Source organism: Coloeus monedula (assembly GCF_965178545.1).
Source record: "Coloeus monedula genome assembly, chromosome: 2".
Lineage (NCBI taxonomy): Eukaryota > Metazoa > Chordata > Aves > Passeriformes > Corvidae > Coloeus > Coloeus monedula.
Window position 1 is genome coordinate 51,501,534 of NC_138782.1, and position 26,470 is coordinate 51,528,003.

General features: G+C 37.7%; 1 protein-coding gene across 1 annotated transcript in view; it reads left to right on the plus strand.

Annotated features, from left to right (window-relative positions):
• The window catches only part of WDR64 (WD repeat domain 64), a gene marked incomplete at both ends in the record, with an annotated part of 62,414 nt that overhangs the window by 22,605 nt on the left and 13,339 nt on the right, over positions 1-26,470 (plus strand). Inside the window, 8 exons of the mRNA XM_082276742.1 lie at positions 2,791-2,930; positions 15,944-16,070; positions 18,059-18,207; positions 19,196-19,319; positions 20,584-20,753; positions 22,468-22,644; positions 23,613-23,743; positions 25,032-25,109. Of these exons, the coding sequence (XP_082132868.1) occupies positions 2,791-2,930; positions 15,944-16,070; positions 18,059-18,207; positions 19,196-19,319; positions 20,584-20,753; positions 22,468-22,644; positions 23,613-23,743; positions 25,032-25,109 (1,096 nt within the window). The remainder of the gene's footprint in view (positions 1-2,790; positions 2,931-15,943; positions 16,071-18,058; positions 18,208-19,195; positions 19,320-20,583; positions 20,754-22,467; positions 22,645-23,612; positions 23,744-25,031; positions 25,110-26,470) is intronic.

The window sequence follows — 26,470 nt, forward strand, 5'->3', positions numbered from 1 at the left end:
GTTGTGAAGAGATTTTGCAGACATTATAAGGCAAGATTATTTAAAAGACAGATTTGAAGGAAAGACAAGTTCTTTTAAATTATAAGGAGTTTTCTGTGTGAGAGTAGCAGCATAGAAGGAAACCAGGAGGTATATTTTTCATTTATAGTCTATAGAGGATGCCAGGCTAAGCCTAGTATTTCTCCATTCAAAAATGTTATTGTTCTGAAGTGGGTTTCAACACCACTGAAGTGCAGACAGCTCAGCAGACTTGTAATACCACAAAAATTGCAAAACTGTGTCATCAAGAGAGACAGTTTGACAAAGCATCACATGTTCAAAGAAGGTATTTGAGTCCATAACATCTAACTAGAACAGAGCTGTGGCTGTAGAATCTGACTTCTAAAAAAACCCTAAACATCTGTTTTTATAATTATTTATCATGGAAAGGATCCCACACAACTGAATCTGTTTTGGTTCAAATCACTGATTTCACAAAATCTTAAAAATTTGCTGTTGGATAGATCATCTTCTTCAGGCTTTTCTTGAATGTGCTTAATACGCACATTTTCTGTGTCAGGATTCTTAATCCTGGAGGCATGTTTGGAGCATGGAGAGAGCAAATGTTCCAGGAAATGTTCCAATGTAGCAGTGAATGTTAGGGCCAATCTGGCATTAGTCCAGAAATAGAGAAGAGAATGCATCTACTACAATAAAAAAAAATCTAATATAAACAACATCTACTATAATAAATAAAATCTACCATTATCTTCACGTCAGTAAAAGGAACTAAAATTAATCCACTATTTCACATGAAAAGCAAACAGTATTTTTAATGTAGGGAAAGGTTTTCTTCCCAAATGTCACTTGATCTTCCAGTTAATATCTGAAGTAAATGGCAAGTATTAGTGATTCTACTCTTAAAAGACATTCTCTGTGCCAGAATTAAAGGGGGCTATCCTCCCCTTCGATCATTTGCCATTACTTCAGGAATATAAAGAACAGAGCAGTTAGGAAGACCAAGAAAGGTTCTGTTCCTCAAAAGTGCAGCAAGCAGGCAGTCAAGTTGATCAGATATTGTCAACAGCTTCTACCCAGTTTTCCATCATCTTAAGACATGACAGTTTCCATCTGGGGCTGGTAAGAGGTATGTTGTTGAAGCAATGTCTGTTCCCTCTGATGTTATAACCAGTCGCACTGGAGGCTTTTGTCTACTTTATTTCATGTCCTTCTCATGCGAGGCCTGCAAGCTGAGTTTTACTCCCATGGACTTGTTTCTCAGTATATACTGACCTGGTTACAAGGGTTCTGCTAACTTGCAGGACCTGTCTGGGACAGCCTAACACAAAATCTGAGGAAGTGAGCAAGGACCCACCATGTTCTGGAGTTTCCCCATCCAAAAGGGCTTCATAAACCATTTGTGCAGTTATAACCCGTTTAAGCTACTTCCTGCCATGCTTACAGCATATAAAGATTATCTAGAGTAGTTTTGCCTGAAAAAGAATCTCTTCCCCCTGAAGTTTCAAGCCAGTCATCTACTTACTCTTGGCCCTCCTTTCCTGTGCAGAAGTTCTCCCTCCATTGTGCTGGTACAGCTGTTTGCATAGTTGAATTCTCAGTCACACTTGTGAAATGAGCTGGCATAAATCAAAATGGCTTTCTGTTGTAGTTATTTTAAAAGTAGATCATTCCTCCAGTGAGCCTCTCTCATTTAGAGAGAAGCCACATAAACAGTGGAATCAATTTAACTCAGAGAACAATATTGTTTAATGGAGGAAAAGGGAGATGGTGCTCCTAAACAAATCACATCTTGCTGCATTAAGAAGGAAAGGAATAGATTTCTGGAGAGATATGGAGAGACTGACTAATGGCAGTAGGTTGAACAAGCTTAAGGAAGATAATTAACATAATTGAGCTGAGCGCTTAACATAATTGAGCTGGTTCTCTTGGGGCATGTACTTCTTAGTCTGTGGGGTTTTTTGCTTTTTGCTCTTCAATTTAAGCTGAGAGAAAACTAAAACTTGAACAGAAGTCTAGACAAAATGTGGCTATTTCATTTATTGTGTGTCAAAATAGAGTGTTCCACCAGATGCATACAATTCATACAATTGCAATATTTGCCAGGAATTGAAAGTTAAAATAATTTTTTAACATCTTTGTGTTTTGAAATATTTATGGAAGCTGTTAGCAAAATAGTACCGAAGATTCAGCTATAACACAATCGAAGATTATTCCTTAAATTGTAGGCAAATTTGAAGTTTGAACATACAGATAAGAATGAAACACCTAATTCTCATTTACTTTACTACAAACTCAATCATCAGCAGTTACTATTTCCTATCTGCCGTCAGCTTTCATGCCCACTCCTTTCTGCATGTTCTTCTGTAGAGGAGGTTATCCCTTTGTGTCCTGGCTAAGTGGACACAAAAATTTTTTTGCATTTTTCTAAATTACGTCTTTGAAGGAAACAAAATATGAAGCCCAGTTGTATTTTTATTAAAGTGCTCTGCTCCTCTGGGACTAGTCCATGTAGTCCCATTCAGTGTCCCCACTATTCCTCTAGTAAAATAAAAAGGCTTTGAAAAGCTAATCAGTTATGCATTTTTAATATGTGTTTGGGGATTAGCAATGAAACATAAGCTGGAATCCATCCCTTAGAATGAAAAATTCACATCCTTATATGGGAGTAGTCTACCTGAATGAAAGGACAGACTTACAAACACTAAGCTCTCAATTACAAAGCTTATTTGCAATACAAGTGACTATTCAATCTTTCTAACTATATATATTTAATTTTTTTTTTTCTTTCAGGTAATGACAGAATCCTTCGTTTGTGGAATCCTGCTGTTAATTTTAGTCCTACGGGGAAACTATTAGGACACAGACATAGTGTTGTGGAAATTGTGACCAATGAAAAAGATCAACATGTCATCAGCCTTTCCTGTGCAAAGGTAAAACACTTTTCTGAACTTCAAGGAAACAGGGCTGCAAGAAGGATCCAGAGAAGTACAGGCCTGTCAGCCTGACCTCAGCGTCCCGCAAAGTTACAGAACAGATCATCTGGAGTGCAATCACACAGCACATACAGGACAGCCAAGGGATCAGGCTCAGCCAGCACAGATTTAGGAAAGGCAGGTCCTGCCTGACTAACCTGGTGTCCTTTTATGACCAGGTGACCTGCCTGGTGGGTGAGGCAAAGGCTGTGGATGTTGTCTACCTGGACTTCAGCGAAGCCTTCGAGGCCATCCCCCATAGAACACACCTGGAAAATCTGTCAGCCCACACACAGCTTGCACACTTGCACCTTCACTGAGTTAAGAACTGGTTGGATGACCAGGCCCAGAGAGTTGTAGTGAATGGTGCCACATCCAGCTGGCAGCCAATCTCTAGAGGTGACCCCCAGGGATCAGTGTTGGGTCCAGACCTGCTCAGTGTCCCTACTGATGCTCCAGATGAGGGGACTAAGTGCACCCTCAGTAAATTCACAGAAGACACCAAGCTGGGGGAGTGTCGATCTGCTGGAGGGTAGGAGGGCTCTGCAGAGGCATCTGGAGAGGCTGGATCGATGGGCTGAGGCCAACAGTGTGAGGTTCAATAAGACCAAGTGTCAGGTCCTGCACTTCGGCCACAACAACCCCAGGCAGCATTACAGGCTTGGGGGAGAGTGGCTGAAAGCTGCCCAGCAGGAAAGGACCTGGGGTTACTGGTCAACAGCAGCTGAACTTGAGCTGGGAATGTGCCCATATGGCCAAGAAGGCCAATGGCATCCTGGCCTGTATCAGCAATAGTGTGGCCAGCAGGACCAGGGCAGTGACTGTCCCCCTGTACCCAGCACTGGTGAGGCCACTCCTCAAATCCTGTGTTCATTGCTGGGCCTCTCACTTTAGGAAGGACATTGAGGTGTTGGAGCATGTCCAGGGAAGGACCTGAGGCTGATGAAGGGCCTGGAGCACAAGTCCTGCAAGGAGCGGCCTTGGGAGCTGGGGGTGTTCAGCCTGGAAAAAAGGAGACGGGGAGGAGCCATTATCACTCACTACAGCAGCCTGAAAGGGAGTTGCAGCCAGGTGGGGATCATCCTCTTCTCCCAGGCAACTAGAAATAGGACAAGAGGAAATGGCCTTAGACTGTGCCAGGGGAGGTTTAGGTTTAATATCAGGAAGAATTTCTCCACAGAAAGGGTTAAACATTGGAATGGGCTGCCCGGGGAGGTGGTGAAGTCACCATCGCTGGAAGTGTTAAGAAACAACGGGATGTGGCACTTAGTGCCGTGATCTGGTTGACAAGGTGGTGCTTGGTCAGAGGTTGGACTCGGTGATCTTGGAGGTCTTTCCAACCTAAATGATTCTGTGATTCTGTGAAATCAATGTTATCAATTCAAGTAGGAATCTATTTTTGAGTAAGCACTTCTGATAGTAATTGGTTATCAGTTTGTTTAATTAAAAGGCAGGGGTTTAGTTTAACATTTCCAAATTATTTTATGTTGAGAAGCAAGAATGGAACTATTTGACATACTATCTTCCCGAGTGTGATAAAAGAATGTGTACAATAGTAGATATTAACATTCTGATAATTTCTGTATTACTTTAGCAACTGTCAGAATTAAAACAGAGCCTGTACCCAAATGCTTCATTCAGTAGTGATCACCTGCAAAAATTTCCTGCAGCTCTTTTACCCTTCTCTCTGCCTGCCTGCCTAAATCCATAGGTGGAGTTCTTCTGGTGTCTCTATGTATCTTGATCTCTTTCTAAGCTGTGTCTTTTACAAAGCTTGCTGATCCAAAGCATTGCCCATGAACAGGAATACTAATAAAATCAGTAAAAACACTTCTTCTACCAAATATTGTAAGATTCTGCTGGAAATAGATGGGTTTACAAGAAGTTATTGGTGGAATCATGGTGTTGGTGATTTATATCATTATATCATTTGTCACTTTTCAGGAGAGAATAAAAACTTCTATAAATATGTGTAAAAATAAAAGAGAAGCCCCTGAGGGAGTAGTTGTGAATGGCTATGGAACTCTTTCAAGAGTGGTCCAGTGCAGTATTTTCAATATTTAGCACTACTCAATATCTTCTAGCATCTACAATGATGGAGTAGAGAGGATAGATACTAAATCAACCAGTTACCCCAAACTGGTTAAAGCTGCAGGCCTTGAGCAGAAGTATTAGAGTTCAGAATGGCCATTGAAATTGAAGGTATGATCTATGAAAAATAGCTCCTATAAATCAATAAAGTAATTAGTCAACCGAGATATCCATTTATCTCAAAGTTTTCTAGATTTTTATTGGGTTATGTAGGAAATATTCCTGCCCATGCCACTCCTCTGCTATAATTGCTTACTACTGCTCATTGTGGTGACAGTAAATACCACATTTTCACTTCTTTAATCTTATTCTTAAAAAATCCCGCACATTTCTAAAAGTAATACTAGCTGAAAATAAATTATCAAAATTTCCCATCTTCACATAATCCTGGAGCCATAACCCTTCCCCCTTCCTCACTCCTATAAACCCATACCTGTCTGTTCTGTAGTAACTGTAACTTTGCTACAGGCATGCATTACTGTGGATTAAGGAGGGTTTTGACAGATAGCCTGCAAGCTATACATGTAGGAAAAATGCAGTAAGATGTAAGACATGACTTAAGGGGAATGAATGAACATTAAGATATTTATGGAAAAGCAACTGAGAATGAAGCCCCTGGGGCAGTAAATGTAGATCTCTTGAGGGCCCTTCTGGGCTTTTCTGTGATTCAATATGATGATTCATAAGAAAGCAAAATCTATTTTAAAAGTCTCCACGTATGTGGACATGTGATCTTAACTAAATATAGCTGAGTTGTGCCAATGACGTCAGTAAGACCACTTGTATCTGCAAATGAATATATGAAAGTATGTTTTAATTAAAAGCTATGCGTGTTTTAAATAGTGCAATGAGTTACAAGACTGAAATTTCACTTCTCAAAAAACAAACAAACAAAAAAAAAACCTCAAAAAAATAGACATAAATTCCTAGACTTTCAAATGTCAGATAAATCTTGTGGTCATAGTGAAAACTATATCAAAAAAGAAGGAATCCCTCACAGAGAAGTCTAAACACAGACTTTCAAATAAAGTGCTGATCACTCTGTACCTCAAATATGCAATCTATAGATGATACATAGTATACCAAATAGCACAAGGAGGTCAGCTATAACAGGATTGCTTCCAACCTACTTAAAGCACATTTGTGTTTGATAGTCAAGAAACAGGAATTAAACAGAGTTGTGCAACTTCTCAGGGAACTTTTAACTTTACTTTAAACATTGAATTTGTTTCCACCTAAAAAAACAAAGACCAACTTGCTTTTCCATCTGCCTAGCATAAAAAAATCAAAATAGTTCTCTCTGTTTTGTTCCAATCTTTCAGTGACTGTGATATAGGAGGCCACTGAAGCAAAATATGGGCAGCCTATATATCTATACTGAAAATAAATTAGAGACATATCAATGATCTCATAGAAGCATTGTATCCTAGCAAAGCAAAATCTCTTTATATAGATTTTACAATAAATACTTGACAGAATAGGAGAACTAGGGAAAAGCTTAGGAAAATTTAATTAATACTTTTTCAGAACCGTCCCAAAGTTAAATTTAACCTAAACCATATCAGCTATCCATGTTGAAATAGAAGCCTTTTTATTGTGCTATTTTCAACTAAAGTTGCAAAAAAGGTGAAAAGTAGGGACTTTTAATTTTTTTAAATTTAGGTTTGCAATTGTTATCTTTTTTACATAATTGGTACATTTGAGGATTCAGACTGATTTTAAACTTTATGGCTATTTTTCTTGAACTATATTGAAAAGTTCCTTGTCATTGTAAAGATATTTTTATGCAATATCAAATGTGCTCACAAGAATGTCTCTGCAGCCTGTATGTAACTGATTTATTCTACAGAGTTCAAAAATAAGGGATCACATTGGCTTTTGGTTTCAGACTTGTGCTGCAGCAAAGCGTTGCAGTCTGAAGAAGAATTGGCAGAATTAAGGGCTCAAAACCTGCAGTGAATGGTTTTAAAGATGCCACAAATGTTACACATCTATTACCAGAGTACTGGGGGATGTATTTGATGGTGTTAGCCTTAGTTCCATACTACAGAACAGAAATGTACGTTGTAGTTTATACAAAAATGTAAAAATGAACAAATCCGAAACCGTGGTTTCACAGCACTAGTGAAAAAAGTTAGAAATCACAGGGGATTTATATTATAGTGGAAGAGCTAGCTTAGAAGATTATTAATTCTAACAGTCTGGACGTCGCAGAGCATGGAAAACAGAGTAGATCCCAGGAGAAGGGAAGGGAGGCAGGCATCAGTGTGTTAACTTTGTGAGGTAGATTCCAGACATACAGATTACTCAGCAAGCCTTGGCTCTGTGGAAGCCCAGCTCAGCAATAACAAAAAAATGTCTGTATTACCAACCTCTGTTCAGCACAAATCCAAAACACAGCCCCATACCAGCCACTGGGAAGAAAATTAACTCTACCCCAGTCAAAACTAGTACATTTCACTAGATCAGTTCTGGTTTTGTCAGGAGAAGAAACACCTGAACAGTGTTGTCTTCTTTTTGGAGCAGACATCTTTATTTACTTGGTGGCATTTTTGGCGAATACAGATTTCTGGAAAGCATTGAAGAGAGCTCTGTGATATTTAATCTAACTGAAAACAAGTTGTTCTGAGCCAGTAATAACAAAAAAAATTACAACTACAATTAAGAAACTGTTGTGGAATTTGAATTCAAACACTGGTTCTATTTAAGAAAATGAAGATTTCTTTAGCTATTACAGCACATAAGCATTTTGTTTTCTCCAATATTATAAAGATTTCTTGATAGAACTAATTATTAGTAAACAGTTGTCAGGCAGCTATTAAAATTTTTCTAATTCTCCTATCACAAAAATTAAACTTAGTTTAATTGGGTTTATAACATAAGAATATCTACAGATTAGGCAGAGACATTAATTTGTATATAATTTCTGTATGACCTTTAGTCCTATGAATTAGTATTTCCATAGTAGTGACACTGAGGTAGAGGGGAGGGCCAAGGCAGGAATTGTTATAATTCTGTGTTGCTGAACTTGCTCCAGAGTATAATATTCATGGAAATAAGTTTATTCCTGATCTTCCAGATTGTGAAGACCTTAGAGATAACAGTTTGCATAGGTGCAGTTACAGCTGTAGTCCACAGCTGTGTCTTTTTCTTCAGCAATTCAGTTAAGTGAATTTACAAGAAGATCTGAAATGGTGATGTGACCCATGTGTTCCTAATCATAGGAACATGCTCTGAATCTTGTGCTGAGATTTCCCACAAACACAATTATATGTTAAACTATATACCACAGACCAACAGGAACTACATACATCACAACTACAATTACAGTGTGTCTGTCTTGACTTCCATTGGTTGAAAATATTTCCAAAAAGGAATTACTGCTAAATTTGTCTGAAGGTATTAACTCATCCCTTGTGTCATTGTACCAAAATACAGGCTCAGGTTTTCATAGAATACATGGTTGCTAAAGTGTCAGGACGCTATATCATAGATTAGGTTATTGGCATAAAAGTAAAAGCATAAGTATATAACTGTAAATGCGAATCTATATAACTCTTTGATTGGAATTATTCTGCAGAAGGCGCTAAAGCAGTTTTCAGGAAACATTTTTTGCAAGATGACTGCCAAAGCCTATCTCTAGATTTATGATTGTAATATCATTGATACCTATCATTTGGGAACAGAGAATAAATAAAAAGAGGAATAAGTGATGTATTTCCTATAGTTAGAATTATTTTACACCTTTTCTCTACAAAGTAAAATAATATGGCTTATTCAAGCACTGAAGCAACATCTTTTTTATTGACAAGAAAGGCTGGTAGAATACATTAAGTCCTTTTAAAAAAGCCAGCTTTGGACTTGGAATTACAGCTAAGCAGCATCCTCAGATGCTTCAGGATACACTAGATAGACAATGAATTATGACGAGTTTCAAGCCAAGCAAGTCAAGGTTGTCCTGTATGAAGGTATTTGATCTGCCTGGTTATTAAATTACCACTAGTGCATATTTCTACAAATATCAGTACTCTAAGTTAATAGAAATTGCTGTAGTTGTTTGTTTGCTTTTTTCCTGATGGACCCAATAAACAGAAGAATGACTTTTACAGGATGTATGGTAATATGAGAACAGTCTGTGGGGTAAAGAAACAATGGAAAACTGTCTTGATGCTTCAGCACAGATAGAAGAATACTGCATAGGAAATCTCTGCTGTGTTTTTTTTTTCCTCTCGTTCATGTCACTCAGTCCTTCATTGCCCCTATCTCTCTATAGTTTGCGCATTCTTCTTTTTGTCCTGCATCATGAAACACTTATTACTTAATTTTGTCATATTACAGAACTGATTGAATGCATTCAGGAAGCATCAAGGGGAAAAGAAAACCACTCATAGGCACAGGGGCTATTGAGCTTGTGGCAGGAAGCGGGCCTGAAAGATGATGTTACACTCTGTGGAAACAAGGAGGTTAAGGTTAATGGCAGAGACCAGACCAGCTCTTGTACTGAAAGGCTGTGGAGCAATGACAGCCACTCTCTCTCACTTAGTGCAGAGTGGGGATTCAGAACTTGAACAGTGGAGGCTACAACTTCATATCTTGCCTATTTGAGTTGTCAGTGGAAGTCAGAAAGCCAAAATGTACTTCACCAGTCGTTTCATTGATTTTACTAGAACATCTCCAGTGGTGGGTTTGGTTGAATTAGACCACCTAAGTGAGCCAGGAGAAGAAGATTTGAGCCTACAGGCTTCAATTCATAAAACCAGTTTTGTTTGATGATCAGTAGGGCTAATATAAGAAGCATATTCCCAGTCTTTAAACCACTGTACAGTATCATTTGTAAACACAAAACCCTTGTGTTAAACAAGTGAAATCAGTGTTCTTCGGTTTTTTTCATTTTAAAAGTAATTTCATTTTTTGCTAGCTAAAGAGCAATGCACACATTTACACATGGCAGGAGAGTAGTGCAATAAGATTTCTCATATCTCCATTCTGGGGCATGGGAGAGTTTCATTCCATTCACAATTTCTTTTAAATCTAATGCAGCCAACATGATGCAACCACATAAACATTTCCTTCCTAAAATTTGCCCATCCTAAGGTAATTCTGTTGTACATATGTTAGCTTTATTCTTACACAAACGAAGGGTAGATTTTTAGCATTTCAGAGAAGATAAAGGGAGGTAAGATATGTTATTAGTTCTGTCATTTTCTGACTTTTGTAAATTTACTCAACCCCTAATGTTATCAGTCTCCTGTCTTCTGTCTCCTGATCTGTTTAACATAGACTGGGCAATATCCCTGTGGGAAGTCGTAAGTGTCATTTTCTGTCTGTAACTGAGCTGGTGATTGTATCAGTGCCTGTTAGTGTGGATGTTTGTCTAACCTGTTTTGAAAGCACGTGACACTATTATAAGGGTATATTTGTAGTACAGTCATTTGTCTTCCTGAAAACTGAGAGCAACTCAGCTGGAAACACACTGCTTAACTTATGTCAAACCATGCTAATCATGGCTGTTACTGGAATGTACCATAAAGCAACAATATTAAATTTAATCTAGATAATTTGAAAAAGAGGCATTTGGGAAATCTGTTCCAGTCATCCTTCACAAAAATTATGTGGCCACATCTATATCAGATACGCTTTTGTATACAGCTTTGAAACCCAAAGTTCTCTTACTGCTGTGCTTTTATTCTCTTTGGTTTATTTGTTTCTCCCAGATATTAAGAATTTTATTCTCCTCTTATATTACATAATCCTTCAATAACATTGAATATTCTTCAGACTTTTCATGTAAGATACCCAATTTTCTGTTATTTCCTGTCCTGTTTTCTAATATTCAAATTACTCTGTGCCTTAGGTAGTCTGCAAAAATCAAAATCACTACAAAGTTAGTCTACAGAAGTCTCAAGGGATATCTCATCCATGTATGCAAATATTGGAAAGGAGGGTGTAAATAAGATGGTACTAGGATCTTTTCAGTGGTTCCTAGTGACCAGAACAAAGGCAATGAAACTGAAACACATTCATGTCTGAGCATGAGGAAACACTTCTTTACTGTGTGGGAGACCAAATACTGACGCAGGGTGCCCAGAGAAGTTGTGGAATCTCCATCCTTGGAGATATTTCAAATCCATCTGGACATGGCCCTGCTCTGTGTGGCTTCACTTGAACCATGGTGTTAGACAAGGTGATCTCCAAAGGTCCCTTCCAACCACAGCTGTTGTTCTTCCATGAAAAAGTAAAATTCCTTAGAAAACTTTGTCTAAGGTGAGAAAATCATTCTAAGATTGGTTGAAGATTGACAGGAGGAACCTTACCTGGTTTTTAACTTCTGATTCAGGTATCCATGGGCAGCCGCCTCTGTCCTACACCCCTAGCTTCCTGTTTCTGACCCCCACACCATCTAAATGTCCACTGAAGTGGTTCTCCAGAAGTGTTGAGTGTTATTTTGTCTTTGCAGCAAGGACCAGGTCTGTCTGTTGGCTGCACATCCTGCACACAGTATAGAGACAAGGCATGTAAAGCATTTACACACTGTAAATAGCAGCACCCAGTATATATCCTTCAGGCTCATTACTATGTAATTAGATTCACTGTTGCATATGACAGTTTCATTTCTTTCCAGAATCCCTTCATGTTTGGGAAAAGTAAGTAATTTTATATACTGCCAGATTAATCATACTATCTGAGGAAGTGATTTGGAATGCTCATACTTTTGAACTTTGTCAAGTGGCTGTCTCAATAAGGCAGTAGTTATAGTACTGTCTCTGCACCACATTGCATTAATATGATTAGAGCTAAATCCTCCTTCCCTTAACTTCACAAGCAATCCCATTGACATCAATTTGTTCCTAAGTCTTCTTACTGTGACAGGGAGTTGTAGTGCTTTGCAGGATCACCTTCAGGGATCACAAGACACATATAGGCACTCTCTGCAGATAACTTACTCTATTAAATAACACAGCAAGCAGAACTGCAGTTTGACATTCATGCCTAGTGATTTTTGTCTTTGAGGCCTCAGATGTTCTGTATGAATTTGTGAATTTTTTCACTTAGACCATGGAGCCTTAAATGACCCTCTCAAACAGGTGAACAGAGTAGCAAACAGGAGCATATAAACTAAACACTTCAACAAAAAAATCTACTTTAATTGTTCCTTACTCTTCCTTGTCTATGCCTACAGTGAAATACTGTGGCTAGCGCAACTTCTTTCTGCCCCAAGAGTGATTGGATTTTGGATTTTCCTGCATAAGTGTTTTTTCATAAGTCCTTTTAAAGACTTGCAGCATCACCATTCTGTAAAATTGAGGAAGGTTGACTTTTTCAAAAAACAAATATTCTTTAACTTTCAAAAAGTGTCAGCAGAATGTGAGAGTTTGGAAGAACTAAAAGAAAGTTACTGTTTCCTCTGAGAGTTATTGAGATATTTCCTGTAGAACAGTGTTTTAAAGTCACTTATTCTTAACTATCAGTAATTTGAAGGGATTATGTTTTGGTGGGGGAAGGGGCAAAACCTGAACTTCTTTAGTCTTTATCTGTCTCAGTTAATTACGGATAGGAAGGAGAACAGGATTTGCTTCTTCCAAAATCAAAGCATGTTTCCACAGTAGCATCCTCATAAAAACCTGGCAAGAGATAAATGTTCCCAAGACCAAACTTTATTGTTTTTACTGAGAGCATGTAAAAAATTTATTTACCAATTTTTTCTGGCCCTATTTCCCATCTTTTCTCTATTTCCCTCTGCTCTTCACATTTTAGTTGTTAAGATGAATGTTTTGCCTTCTGTTTGTCTTCAAATGTACTAAGGAAAATAGAAGAGAGGTGTGTTGCTGGTTTTACGTGACCATAAAACATGGGCTTTAGAGCCAATGGAAGAGATTGTTCAGACTTTTTTCTGTGTTCTGAGTTTTAGGGCTTGAAGGTGGTGTTCAAGAGGAAAGTGTTTATGAATGCAAATATAGACATTTAAATTTTTCAAGGGATGTCAGAGGGCTCAGAAGGGGTCTCAGTGGCAAGAACTCCCACTGAATTCTGGGGGGATTTGGTGCCCAATTTTTATCAGCGTCTGTAGAAATTCCATCTGTAACTATGTGATTTTGCCATTGGGTTGAAAAATGAATGACACAAGAAGAGCACCCCAGCACAGAGGGAACTGATCCAGATTGCAATCCTGGAGAGGATAACAGAGTCATTTACTGGGGCTGTTGCTGCCAAGGTAGGAAAGAGATGGAATGCCCCTGTGCCCTGATACCAACAGTGTGAAGAAGGCTGGTCACAATGTGGGAACACAGGCAAGAATCCCTGCGCTGCTAACTCTTTAAAGTCTGTCTGTGGGTCAAGGCAAATTCTGCTAACAACCAAACCAAACCAAGTTTCTCATTAATGTAGGTTACCATAGTAAATACAATGTTGCTGGAAGTACAGCTCAGCTTTCCCTATAAGGTTGAAACAGTGGGTTGTTTCCAATATGTTTCCAGCATGAAGCACTTTCTTTCCACATTCCTTCTCCTCCCTAATATGTTTTGTTTGCTTGTATATAGTCTGTATTTTGTGATTTCAGAAGACATGGTCTAAAAGCACGTTGCCATAAAGAATATGTTCTCAAAGGTTTTCAGGGATTCCTGGTATTTCTCAGGCTGCTGTGGGAAATTCTTCAATAAATAAGTAGGACAGTAAAGTTAGGATTAACAAAACACTCCTAAGGCCACTCCCCGTAGTCACTTCCTAATTTCTAAATCAGCATGCCTTTTGTTGCCTCTCTTCATGTTTGGATTCATGCACAGTCTGTGTGCTGATGCAGATGAGCAGCACTGACATTTTATCTTGCGGCCACACTGGTGATGCCATGTGTGGGAGTTACTCATGTGGAGCAGGGGTTTATGTAATCTCCCCATCCCTGGCCACGGGCTGGGAAGAGAAGGCAGCCATAAGGCAGGGGAGAGATTTATGAATGCTGTGATGTATCTAGATTTTTGCTGTCACTTTAGGTGACTGCATTTTCTTAATGTGGTACTGGCCATAACAACTGAACAAGCAGCAAGAAATAGTGCAGGAAGCTCTTACTTATATTCACCTGTGCTATAAAAACATCTTCTCTTTTTATTGTTTTGATATTACGTCAAACCCATGCCTCACTTGTTGACCAATTTAACTTGAATGGTCCATTAGACTATTAGAATTGTCTTTCTTCATTTTTGTTTTGTGTAATTTCACTAATACTGTAACAGATCTGGATGGAAAGGTTATTATATCTCTGTTCAGTGACTTATTATTTTCACCTGACTGTAGTATCTCCATAGATACCTACTTTTAATTGATTTTCAGCTCTTAGACCTGTTTTTACATGCTCTAATTGTGAGTGTACCAGCACTGAGCTTGGAGATCCACCTGCGATATTGCCCTTTCTCAATTCTCACCATCGATTTTCTTTCTGTTTTTGCTGGTCTACTGTTCAGCTGGATGAAGAGCTTCATAATTTTTTTTCCTGTTCAAATGGATTTCCTTTTTCAAGGCTTCTCAATGACTGTTTTGCTTTTTGTAGGCTTTAGAAATTGCATGTCTGAGTGAACTCTGAAATATAATCAGAAGTCAATCAGAGGAATGTGATGGACATGGTTCTTTTGACTCAGTACTGTCTCAGAGAAAAATTATTCTCAGTAAAAAGTTCTTTAGAGTCCTTTCTTTTTGAGTTTTCCTGAAAACAAACAAAATATTAAGGAGAAATGTTCTTCTACTTAACATTCTGAAACACTCACGTATGAATTTCTCTCTGGTGGGTGCCAAAGGTGACTTGTTTAAACACTGATTGATGTATCTGTTCCTTTTCTTCCCTTCCTTTTCAGAATTCTGATGGATCCACTGTAACATCCTTTAAAATCAGGTTGTGACTTTTGTAAAGTCCCACAACACTCAGAGTATTTATGAGAGTACTCATGTTGTGCCAACATGTGTCTTTGTGTTAAAATCCCAATTAAAATGCAGCCATAGTAGTAGCACAATTGAGTGAATACAAATAAGTTGCACAAATGCCTGTATGCGACTCACCGGTTATGGCAGATGAATAAGATGTGATGACAAAATAACTTTTGAAAACATAGTAAAATTACCTTGCAGAGAAATACACCACACTACAGGCCATGGAATCTGAGAAATTAAATCATGATTTCTTGAAGTATTAAAAATAGTTTGCATGGGGTAGCAGTAAGTTCAACACAGTTTTTGATCAGGCAAGATGAAAAGTGCTGCTAACATGTAATTATTCTAGAGTTTAAAACAGATTCTGTGGTTTCCATTGAACCTGAAAGAACCAATACATCTAAATACATCAAGTGCTCCTTACAAGATGGTACCCTGACTGTAATCAGTAGCATTTCCTAAAGGAGAGCACAAGAACTTTATATGCATAAAAATAATACTTCTGCAATGTGTTCTGATCCTGATTTGGTCCAACATCTGCTGTCAGTCAAAGGTTTCAGGAATTTCTTTATCCAGTAGCCCCTGAAATTTATCTTTGTACTGTTGCACACCATTTCATAGTCCAGTTCAAATACAAGTTTTTAAACAAGTGGCATTTATCTGTATGTGGCAGAAAAGTATGTCATACAATGGAGACATCTTGTCATTAAGGGGTAGAACCAGTTTTCATGAGATCTGGTTCTGCTGTGGACTTCTCAGGCCCACAAAATTCAGCCTTTCTGTGCATTTTATCCTTAGTAAAATAGGGATAAAGATACCTTTGATATTTATCTTGCTTATTTTGGGATGTACCATTCTTAACAATGTGATTTTCATTGGGGGCTGTAATATTAATGTCATAGAAACAGAAAGTAGTTGGAAATCCAGTCAGGATACAATACTAGATTTTCTCCTCTCTCTCCCTCTAGGTTTTTAGAGTATGGGATATACAGACCCTTTCACCGCTGCAGGTCTTCTACGAAAATCAAGGGAGTCCTGAAGAGATGAATGCCTTTCCCATGGTATTTGACAATGATCATGGCATGCTTCTCATGGGTATGTTATTGCAGTTGGTGTGTGAGACCATGCCCCTTTTCCTAGAATCCAATTTCCTTTATGATTACATGCGACTGAAATTGAATACAGGAATGAGTTATATGAGAATACCCAGAATACCAGGAGACAAGGGTATTTGCATATTAAGACTGTTTTAAAGTGGGTTACAATATGGTGCTAATTTCTATCTTGAAAATGGTATGAAAATATGCAGCATGGGAATTAACAGCAGGAACCAAAGGAAATGAGATAGGCTTCACTGAAGGCAAGGTGAGCCTCCCATAGCAAAATTAAGCTACAGATATTGTTATATAGACTTGTCATTTCTTGAAAGCTATTAAGCTATTGAACTCCCCCTAACTATTCCTCCAGTACCGCCTCCTGTTGGGAGATGAAACCAGCAGCATGCAATCTCTGTGGAGCCCTCACAAGTATATTCAAGCTCCTTATTTAACTCAGTAGCTTCAGGCAGCCCCACAATCTGAGGTGTCAATAGACACACTGTCCAACTGATTAGGAATAAAATATTGTGGGAACTTAACCTGGGGTTTCTGGGCTCTGTTTCCTGATTCTGTAGCAGGGAGCCTGCAACCTCTGAGGGACCAGAGCTTCGCAGTTGTCACTAAGGATGTTAGCCTTTTGTATCTAAGGCAGAGACTCTTGAAATCAGCAGGGCTTGTCTGCCCCAGAGATGTAGTCACAAAAAAAGACAGCTTTGAACTTGTTCTGGGGCTATAGAGGCCTGAGATGTAACAGGCAAATAGAGGAATTGTCTTTGGAGACAGCCTTTTCTGTCCTTGGATTAGGAAAGCTTGCAAAGCTTGTCAGATCTGAGAAGATGAATGTGAAACATTTTGTTTTCAGTGACTTGGTGGTTTCTACTGAATTTTTTAATCACTTAAGGATACAGATACTATCTTCATTTCAAGTTTATGCTGGTGAGATTTTCAAGGCTTAGCAATGTAGGGAATTTGTACAGGTCGATCCTTGACAAAATGAGGTAACCTTGCCCTTATAAAAAATGGTTCTATAAGTGCCTAAATATTTGTGAGTGTCTGGTCCTAGACTCTGTTAATGATTCCATTAAAAGTCTAAGTGAATGCCTCCTGCCCCTGAAGAGGGCAAGAGACTAAGGCTATATGTGAGCTAATTAATTCTCATTGCTTTACAGAGGAGATTTTCACTTAGTAATTCACTAACATTCATAAATCACAGCTCACCTTCATGCTTCATTTGAATATTGCCATAGCTTTCCTTCCGTGCCTGTTTACAAGCTGCTGGCCTCTGCACCTGGACTTATGCCAAGGATTAGGCAATATCCTCCTTTGCTCTGTACTCTCTGCTGCGCCTCTGCTGGCAGAGCAGCACAGTGGAGCTACAGTGGGAGACTGCATGTGCTCTCTGGCTTGAGAGCACTGTACAGACCTTGTCCTTTCTTTTGTCTTATCATCCCCGTCTGCCTCTGTCTTTGCAACCCCTCTGATTCAAGAGCAGTGAGAGGTGTTTGGAAAACACCATTCAGACCTGCACTGCTGTATAAAGGAAGGTACTGGAAAGGCATGATCATTGCCTACAGATAGAATTGCTTTATCTCTAAGGAAGCAGAAACCAGAATTTATTTGAGTGATATATCCTCCAGTTAGAGTTTTATGTATTTGGGTTCATTCCATTTCATGCCAACCAACTCTGGGACTGGAGGATTTATGGGTTCTACTCATTTGCAGTCAGGATGTCAATCCCATCAAAGGTGGGCAGGGGATTGTGTAAGACAGATAAACACTTAGCCATTGTTTGACTGGTGCTTTTTGGGGACTATGTATGAATGTTTTCTGCTTCAGAGAACAGGTATTCTCAAAAAACAGACAGTATTCCCTATCCTCTTCAGAAGAACTCATATGAACCCTATGCTTTACATAAAATCTTTTCATTTCCAGGAAAAGTAATTATGCACAAAACGTATATATTCTCACTTCTCTCACCTTGTGCAGGTTCAGAAGTCATTGATATTTATCCCCTAGCTAGTGTGATACAAGATTCAAAAGAGTTGCCTCAGACACATGAGAAAAGCCTCAATGTTCTGCTTTACAACAGGGCTTTTCACCAGATTCTCAGCATTTGCACTCAGTCAATACTGAAGGTGAGTGTAAGTTGTCACCCTTCATACTGAAAAATAAAATTCTCAGCTTTTTTATTTGGAATAAGTTATCAGGAGATTTGATAAGTTATTAGTATTTATTATTCAAAGTGTTGGTTTTGTGGCTATTTTTGAGATCCAGAGAAGTGGTAGCCATGAACCCTATTTTGATTCACAAGATCCAGCTTTTCTTTTTAACAGTGAGACAACAATCATAAGAGGTACTGAGAACCTGCAGTTTTCACCAACTGTTGGTACATTAGATGGCAAAATTTGTAGGGAGAGGTAGCATCTTTTATTGGGTCAGTTGGTGATATGTGGCATTCCTGTGGAGAAAGGCTTGTTTGTGTAATGGTTTTTTCAGTTTATACTCCCTGTAAAGATGTTATTTCTCACTGTAAACCCTGCCTTCCTTAGACCACAATGGCTACAACACCATTACAGTTACAAGATAATTTGGGGCACTTGGTGCTGCAGGAAATCAGATTCCAGACAGTGGATATTAAATCAGTGGCTACTTCATAAATCCAGTTGAATCTGAGCTATCCCACTACAGTGACCAAATTTTGTACTGGTATTTCATTATAAGGTGTTGCTTAAATTTCTAAAAGGATTCAATAATGATCAGAGATAGTTGTTTCTACATTTTTTGACCAAATGTGTATGAAAAGCCTCATTTCTATATTCTGCACAGAAACTATAACTCAAACAATTCTTTCTAGTTAGATTTCTTTGTTTTTGCACTGTAAAAACTCTTTATATTTAATGTCAGTCTCTCTGACTTAACATGGGTCTTATCATAGCATACATAAGAAATAGAGCTTCCCCTTGCCTGGATGGCTTCCCTAGAGAGAGGGACATTTTCAGGGAAAATACACTGGTGTTTTAGTAAAAAAATTTGCTATTGGCAGTAATTTCTCCTATTACAGTAAAACACGTGTGACTAGTTTTAGAGGATGTGTTAAAAATAACTATTATATTATTTTTTCAGGTCTGGGACCTAGAAACAGGATCTCAAATATATCAAATAGAAGATGCACATGGGCTGAATACCGAAGTGACCTGTGCAGCTATTGAAATAAATGGGGTTTATCTTGCTACTGGGGCATGTGATGGTAAAGCAATTAAATAATTACTACCTTTTTTTTACCTTTACTACTTTTTAAAAAAAATTACATATTACATTAGCAGACAGAACTCTTTGCCTTGACTGTCTCAGTGACAGAGTCAATTTTGATTGCACAGCTGTCAGTCTGTAGAAGTGGGGATGTGTGTCTTGGCTAGGTTCTATTTTATAGTTGGTTCACAGAAGGGTGATTTTTGGCTGCTTGGGCTCTGGTTCTTTTTAAGCCTATTATTCTTTGAAAGACTGTCTTCAAAGCTCTTGGTCTGAAAAGTTGTTTCCTCGTAAGACTTAGGAACTTAGATCTATAACTAAATGGCTGCAGAGGAAGAATGGTAGTTTTAAAATTTTCTAGTCTCTAAGCTCAACTTTATAGTGTCTGCAGTCATTGAACACTAGAAGATACATAGATATAGATATATAGATATGTTACCTGTATTTTTCATGTCTGTTATTCAGGGTGCATGAGTTTTAGGTAATGTGACAAGATTTCTCCAGTACACAAGTGCACATTGAATTGTGCAGGAAGCTGTTATAATTTTATAATCTGTCAACATGAAAGAATAATTCTTCTCACATTAAAATTTTCAAAAGTACACACCTGAATTATTAAAATAGGTAAAATACATGAAAGCTGCCTCACTTGAAGAGGAGATGATGGCTTTTTCCACACAGCATACTGGCTAATATTTCTTGCTTCTACTTGGGAGCAGAGACTGCACCCCTTATGGATCTTAAGAGCACAACAGAAGGTGAATGTTGTCAAGTCTTACAAAATACAAGTCACATATAATTAATTGCTTTACTGAAGAAAATTCTGTCGCTGCTTCTCACCACCAGCTCTCTGGGACAAATCCAGCAATCAGGTCCCTCTGCTCATTGCTGTCGTTCAGAACCCAAAGTCTTCTGCCAGGTGGCCCACACTCTGACTGCTCTCTGCTAATGTTACTCAGAAACTGTAAGAAGTAAGATAAGCAGAGGTCTTTTATCCCGGACTGCACAAAAAAATAGACATGGGAAAAAAGATGGGAAAATTGAGAGGGTAGTGATGTTTTCTGGTAAGTTTTTTGTCCCTACAGCTGCTTTGCTAAGAAACACATATACTGTTAAAAATTTTGAAAGACCAGTGACCTCAAATTGGATTTTCTCTTTCTTTCTCCTTTCCCTGTTTGAGCCTATTTAAGCTTCTGAATTTTTAGTACAGGTTATTGCTAAAAGTTAATTTCCTTTTCTACATTTTTGTCATCCCTGTGTAGGAACAGTGAAAATTTGGGAGTTTGAAAGTGGGCAAGAAGTTAAAGCCTTGCCTTTAGCACAACACAGCAAAGACAAGCGTCGTGTGCTGAAGATAGTATATCTGAAGGCTGATGAGGGTCAGCATGCAATTGTTGTTTTGGAGCAGAGAGGGAAGATGAAAATCATTCAGGTTTTTCAAATATGCTTCTTTTTTCTCCCCTAATTTCATTTGGTAGCCCCTCATTTTTTAAGGTAAAATAGGACTTCTTATTAATTAGTAGATAAACTTTTAGAAACTGTCAAGGAACAATCTACTTTTTTGATGCAATCAAATTAGCTTTCTGCCTAGTGTTAAAATGTTTAGTAGTCCATTGCTGGTTTTCAGCATTCTTATAATTTTTTTCCTTGAGTTTGCTTTTTCATTTGCGATTGAGGTTTCAGTATGGTAACAGCTTTAAAATATTGGTGTTGTTACTACAGATGAAGTTTAGTCTACTTAAAGAGCTTCTAAGGATAATATTTTGGTGAAAAGATTATTTCTTTTTCTTTAAAATTAATAGATTAAGACAGTGGCTTCTTAGGAACTGATACAAAGAAACAAGGCAGTAATAAATCAGATTGACTCGCTTGGCTTAATTTTGAGTATCTACTCTGTGTTCCCTTCAGCTAAAACTAAAAGGATGCATTTACAGATAACAATAATTATGGCTTAATTTCTCAGGCAAACCATGTTCCTCAAATTGGAATGTTTAACTTGGAACAAAATTCTTCTGAAACTTTAAAGCCACTATGTGCAAGGCAGAAAATGTGGCTTTAGACAGATGATATATTAGGAAAAAAACCAAATATACAGGCTCTCATCTCAGTAAATAATTTTTTCTTTTGAGCCTTCTGCTAGTGAAAATCTTCTTTATACAGGGTTTGCTTTTCTTATTCAGACTTTTTTGAAACATTACATCACACCACTTGCTCCTCCGTGTTATTACTGAAATTGTTAAACAATCCATTAACTGTAAATGATGTAAATGTATCCCTTGACAAACAGGTTGGTGAGAAGTTGAATCTCCTCCAAGTCTTTATGAATCTAAGTACATTAATACTGTTTCACATACTTGAAGAATATTTTTCCACAAGTATTTCTGTGATAATGAGAAATACAGGTTGTTTTTATTATTGGGTTTTTAAAGGCTCTAAATACAGTAGTTAGCAAGGTAAACTGGAGTTTAAACAGTTCATCCTTTGCAGGAGTCTACTACATATCTCTCAATTTTTAGTCCTTCCCTAAAGGTATTTCTTGTTTGAAAAACTCAGTAGCATAAGATTTACTAAAATCTTTTCATTCTGCAGCTCAAGACATCTATAAAAACAGTAGCAACCTAAGGAGCTGATTTCAGTAACACTTTTCAAAATGGACAGAAATATCAATGTTAAAGCAGGAACTAGATACTAGAGTGAACTTGTTATAGTCCCCTCTAGGCACGATGGGGAGGAATCAGTGACTCAAGGCTATAGCTGAGTTGTAGCTTCTTCTCGCACAACTGGAACAGCCATCACTTTTGCTGGATGTTTTGGTAGATATTAAATGGAGAGTAACAATGTTAATGAAATAAGCAGCTATAACTAAAGAGACAACTTACTTTAAGGAGGTAGTTAAACTGAGTAAAATCAATAGCTCTGAACTCCACAGCTGCACAGCTTCTGATATAACAGCAGGTAATTTAAGGTGAGCTGGAATATGTCTGGATGAAGCTTCAATTTGCAGTTTAGGCATATGTTAGTTAATACTTGTAGCAGTTTTTGTAATTTGTCACAGAAAACAAGCTTTTGGTACACACTTGCTGTAATTCTTTATGAATAGAGAAATCCTTTTCCTTCCTCTTTCATTAAGTCTGTTATTTTAATAGGGTGACTCAGCTCAAACAGATCTATATGTCACATGGGTGCTTCCTGAGGTAGTGCCATTTCCACGAAGGAATCCAGTTGTATATCTGTCACTGAAGCCCGGCTCCTTAAAAACACAAGATTTTTTTCCAGAGATTCGGCTTCTATGTAACACCAGTTCTTTGAAAAATGATACAGAGGTGAGAAACACTTCAAAGTTTCATATCATTCATGACACCATTTACAGAAGATTGGAAAGTAAAGTGTTTACTGTGCCTTCAAGGATTTCATGTTTTAGCAACAGGACAAGAACCAAATAATTATTCTCCACTGTGGTCCCTTCCAACCTTACACGTTCTATGATTCTGTGATTCCAATCTTTCAGGACACTGAAATAAATACACAGAATAAATCGTGTAAGAAATGACTGTTTGTAAGGGCTAAATCTTCCTAAAATTCCATTGCATGATTATCACCATAATTAAGGAGTTGCTCTGAACATACGCTTCACGTTCCTGTACAATATAGTAAGCTGAGGTTCTCATACAGACACTTCCAGAAATGAGATGTCTTTCTTGCTATAGCTAGGCTGACCTTTAGTAATAGCATCACATAAGGATCAAGCTGAGTATCAGAGTGATTCCGTTTTCTCTTCTTACTGCTTTGGTAAAATAAAATGTCAAATTTATGTTTCAATTTATATTTCATTTTATCTTGAATAGTCCACAAGAATTAAGTCCTGTCTTGTAAAATTTCACTAGCTTTGTAACAGATGTGGATGATGTTTATGGAAAGGTCATTAAATCTCTGTTCAGTGACTTCTTCCTTGAACTTGATTAGAGTATCTCCACAGATACCTACTTTTGATTAATCTTCAGCCCTTACACCTATTTTCACATGCTAAAATTGCAACTGTGCTGTAAACAGCAGGTCAGGTTGGAGGCCCCTGTCCTCTGCAGCAGGGAGTCTCCCAATACTATCACTTCCTGCTTCCCTCTGGTGCTTCTATCTAGCTCAAATACAATAGTATTAAAATAGCATCCAATATGCAGTTGTTGTAGACACTGTCAGTTTAGGTATTTTGTTAGATTAACAGTTAAAACATTTCACTGTCTGTAGTGTCCTACTCATGCTCCTACTCAAATTCTTCTTCTAATCTTCTTTGTAGACTTTTATATCTTCTGTGGAAATTAAATGTTTTGATGTTTTAAAAGTAGAAGGATGCAGATTGATAGCTACAGGAAGTACAAATGGTGAAATAAATTTGTGGGATTTTGAATCTGCCTCTGTGAAATGCCTGTAAGTATTGCTTTCATGCCTTTTGATCTCCAACCTTTTCAAATGGCATACTGGAAATTACAATATGCCCAAATATAAAGTGTGATTTACAAGCAGGAATTAAAGTAGTGATTTGTCTGGGCCCTCCTTTCTCCCACTTCAAATTACTTTGCTAGCTAGTCCTGACATTGCAGGTAGGAGAAGTGATCAAGAGAGTCATTTGGGGAAGGGATGATGTAATTAAAAATAGTGTTTTAACATAACTCAGCGCTGCCACTGAAGGAAACTCTCCCTATATAAATCACTCTAGTCATTGACTAGAGGCTGCTACTGAGCTGTAGAAACATCCTTATTTTGGAAGTTTTGTGTTTGGGTTGACATTTGGAAATAATTCTACTTCAGACGATAATGGCAGATGTTCTACATTATCAGTATCTCTATCACTGTCCATACTCAGAAGACTAGAAGTCACATTCAATGAGGAGAAAACTGATGTGATTTTGGAGGTTTGAGAGTAAAGATCTTTCAGAGAAAGTGACAAAGAGTGAGCATAGGATAGTTCCAGATATTCTTATGCCCAATAAGCTGCTACATCAGTAAGCTGAACAATGGTAATAGGTCTGGTTAGACTGAGTGGAGCAGCATGGCAGTGCTCCTGTGTTAGTGAAGGAATACACACCTTTTAAGCCCATACAAAGTCAATATTTAAGTATCCTACCCAAGAGTTTCACTTCATCCTTCATGTGTAAAATTGGCAAGTTTGTGAGAAAGTGAAATGAGTTTTCTCTACCATGGAAAATAATCAAAGCTTATCTGCAGTTCAGACAGTGGCTCTTCCTTTGTATTTGCTTCCCCATATATGAGGCAGCCAATTCATATGGATGCATGGAAGACAGGAAAGCCAATGCTTTGTAAGTAGAGTACTTTACCCAGGGTTCCCATGACTGTCTGAGTGCCAGGAAAAAAGTACTTTGCTAGCAATAACTTAGCTAGTTAACTTCATCATAAGATACCTCACTTTCCTCTTAAATACTAATCCTCAAGAAAATACCTGGCTGAATAAAATTTTCATAATTCCATCAGGTACCTGTTTTTCCTGGCACAGGCACATTTTGTATGTCATCTCCACTGACATTTATCCATCATAACTGATTAACTGATTCTGAAAAAACTGTCTAAAACTTTAGGTGACATGCATTCTGGGAAATTAAAAGTTTAATTTGTTTTAATTACAGGTTAAATGTGAAACATTTTCTGGAACAATACACAACCTGTCTGACATGTCCTGTACAAATATCTTTGTTTTCAGGCGTAAAACTAATGAAGACAGCCGGGGCTCTGGAGTCAATGCCATATTATTCCTTGTACACAGTGTTTTCTCTTCCAGGTAACTCTGTGCATTTTATCTTCCTTGGGGACAGGCACCATCAATTGGGATTTTGTTGTAGTAAAATGATGTAATGTTTCTCCAAGATAGCTTATTTAAATTGAGACTTTATTTGTATTTAATCAATTCAAGTCCATACAGTTAATTAACTTTCCCATCCTTAAACTTCCGTAATGCTTGTCAAACCTATGATATGTTCTTTTTCCCACTCAGCTCTCCTTTTTTCCTCTAAATGACCTCATAGGTCTCAATTCTCTTGAAGAATTCAACAGATACTTTTGTCAGGTATCAGTTTTCCAGTATACCATAGCTTCTTTTATCTCTGTAAGATAATTGTGTGGCAGCAGGCTTTTTATTTATTTTAAACCTGATAAAATCCTCCTGCTTTTAGATACTCTCAGCAAAGAGGCAAGCATATCAAAGTGTTTAGCCACAAGATTCCTCTCCAAACAAGCTGGAAGCTTGTAGTGAAGCTGGTAGTGTTGGATGAAAAAGAGAATTTTTAGCCAAATATGCTCATTTTGAAAGAATGGCATTGCACCTGGACATCACTTCAGAAACACTTGTCTTTCAATGGATATGCAAAGGCAGTGGTAGCCAAAAGGACTCAGAATGGCTTAAATACTTATGCAGCTTTAAGATTTTAGCAATTAGACAGCTTTTTTGCTCTTGTGAACCATAAAGCTGGTTTATGGTCTTAGGTTGTTTTAAAATCTTCAAGTAGCTTACGCGACTTGATATCAGTGCTATTTAATTGAACATAAATTCTCTTTTTGACATTATAACTTAATTATTAGTTTAATAAATCATAGGTAAATTTAAAAAAATGAGTGATTAAAATTTATTAATAGATTTTTTTTTATAAACCAAGATAATTTTTTACTATGCTTGAACAGGGGGATCCTACAATGACTTGGAAAATTTTACAGTCTTAGAATGTTTAGTATTTACTGGGAAGACACCTGGGTACATTTGACTGTGATCATACACACACACACACAAATGTTCAAGCATGATAGCATGTCTGTGAAATCAAACACTGAAAATTTCAAAGTTATGGCCACCTGCCAAATTTAAGTGGACTACCCCAGCTGCATACCTTCTAACTATTCCAGTTATTCAAATACGCTTGCCAAAAACAGAGCAGATGTGACTTTGGTGTGAGTTATGTGGCAAGAACCACTTATTAGCACAGTCAGAACTTTTCTTGACTCAGAAACAAAGTCATTGAAGATCACATCCATTTTCTTTCCTTATTTTCTTCCACAAAACCTCATTATTGAGAGTTTTCATAACAAATTGAAAATAAGTTTCTATAATTAATTGAAAACTATTTGCAGAGAAAGTACTGTGTAAAATGA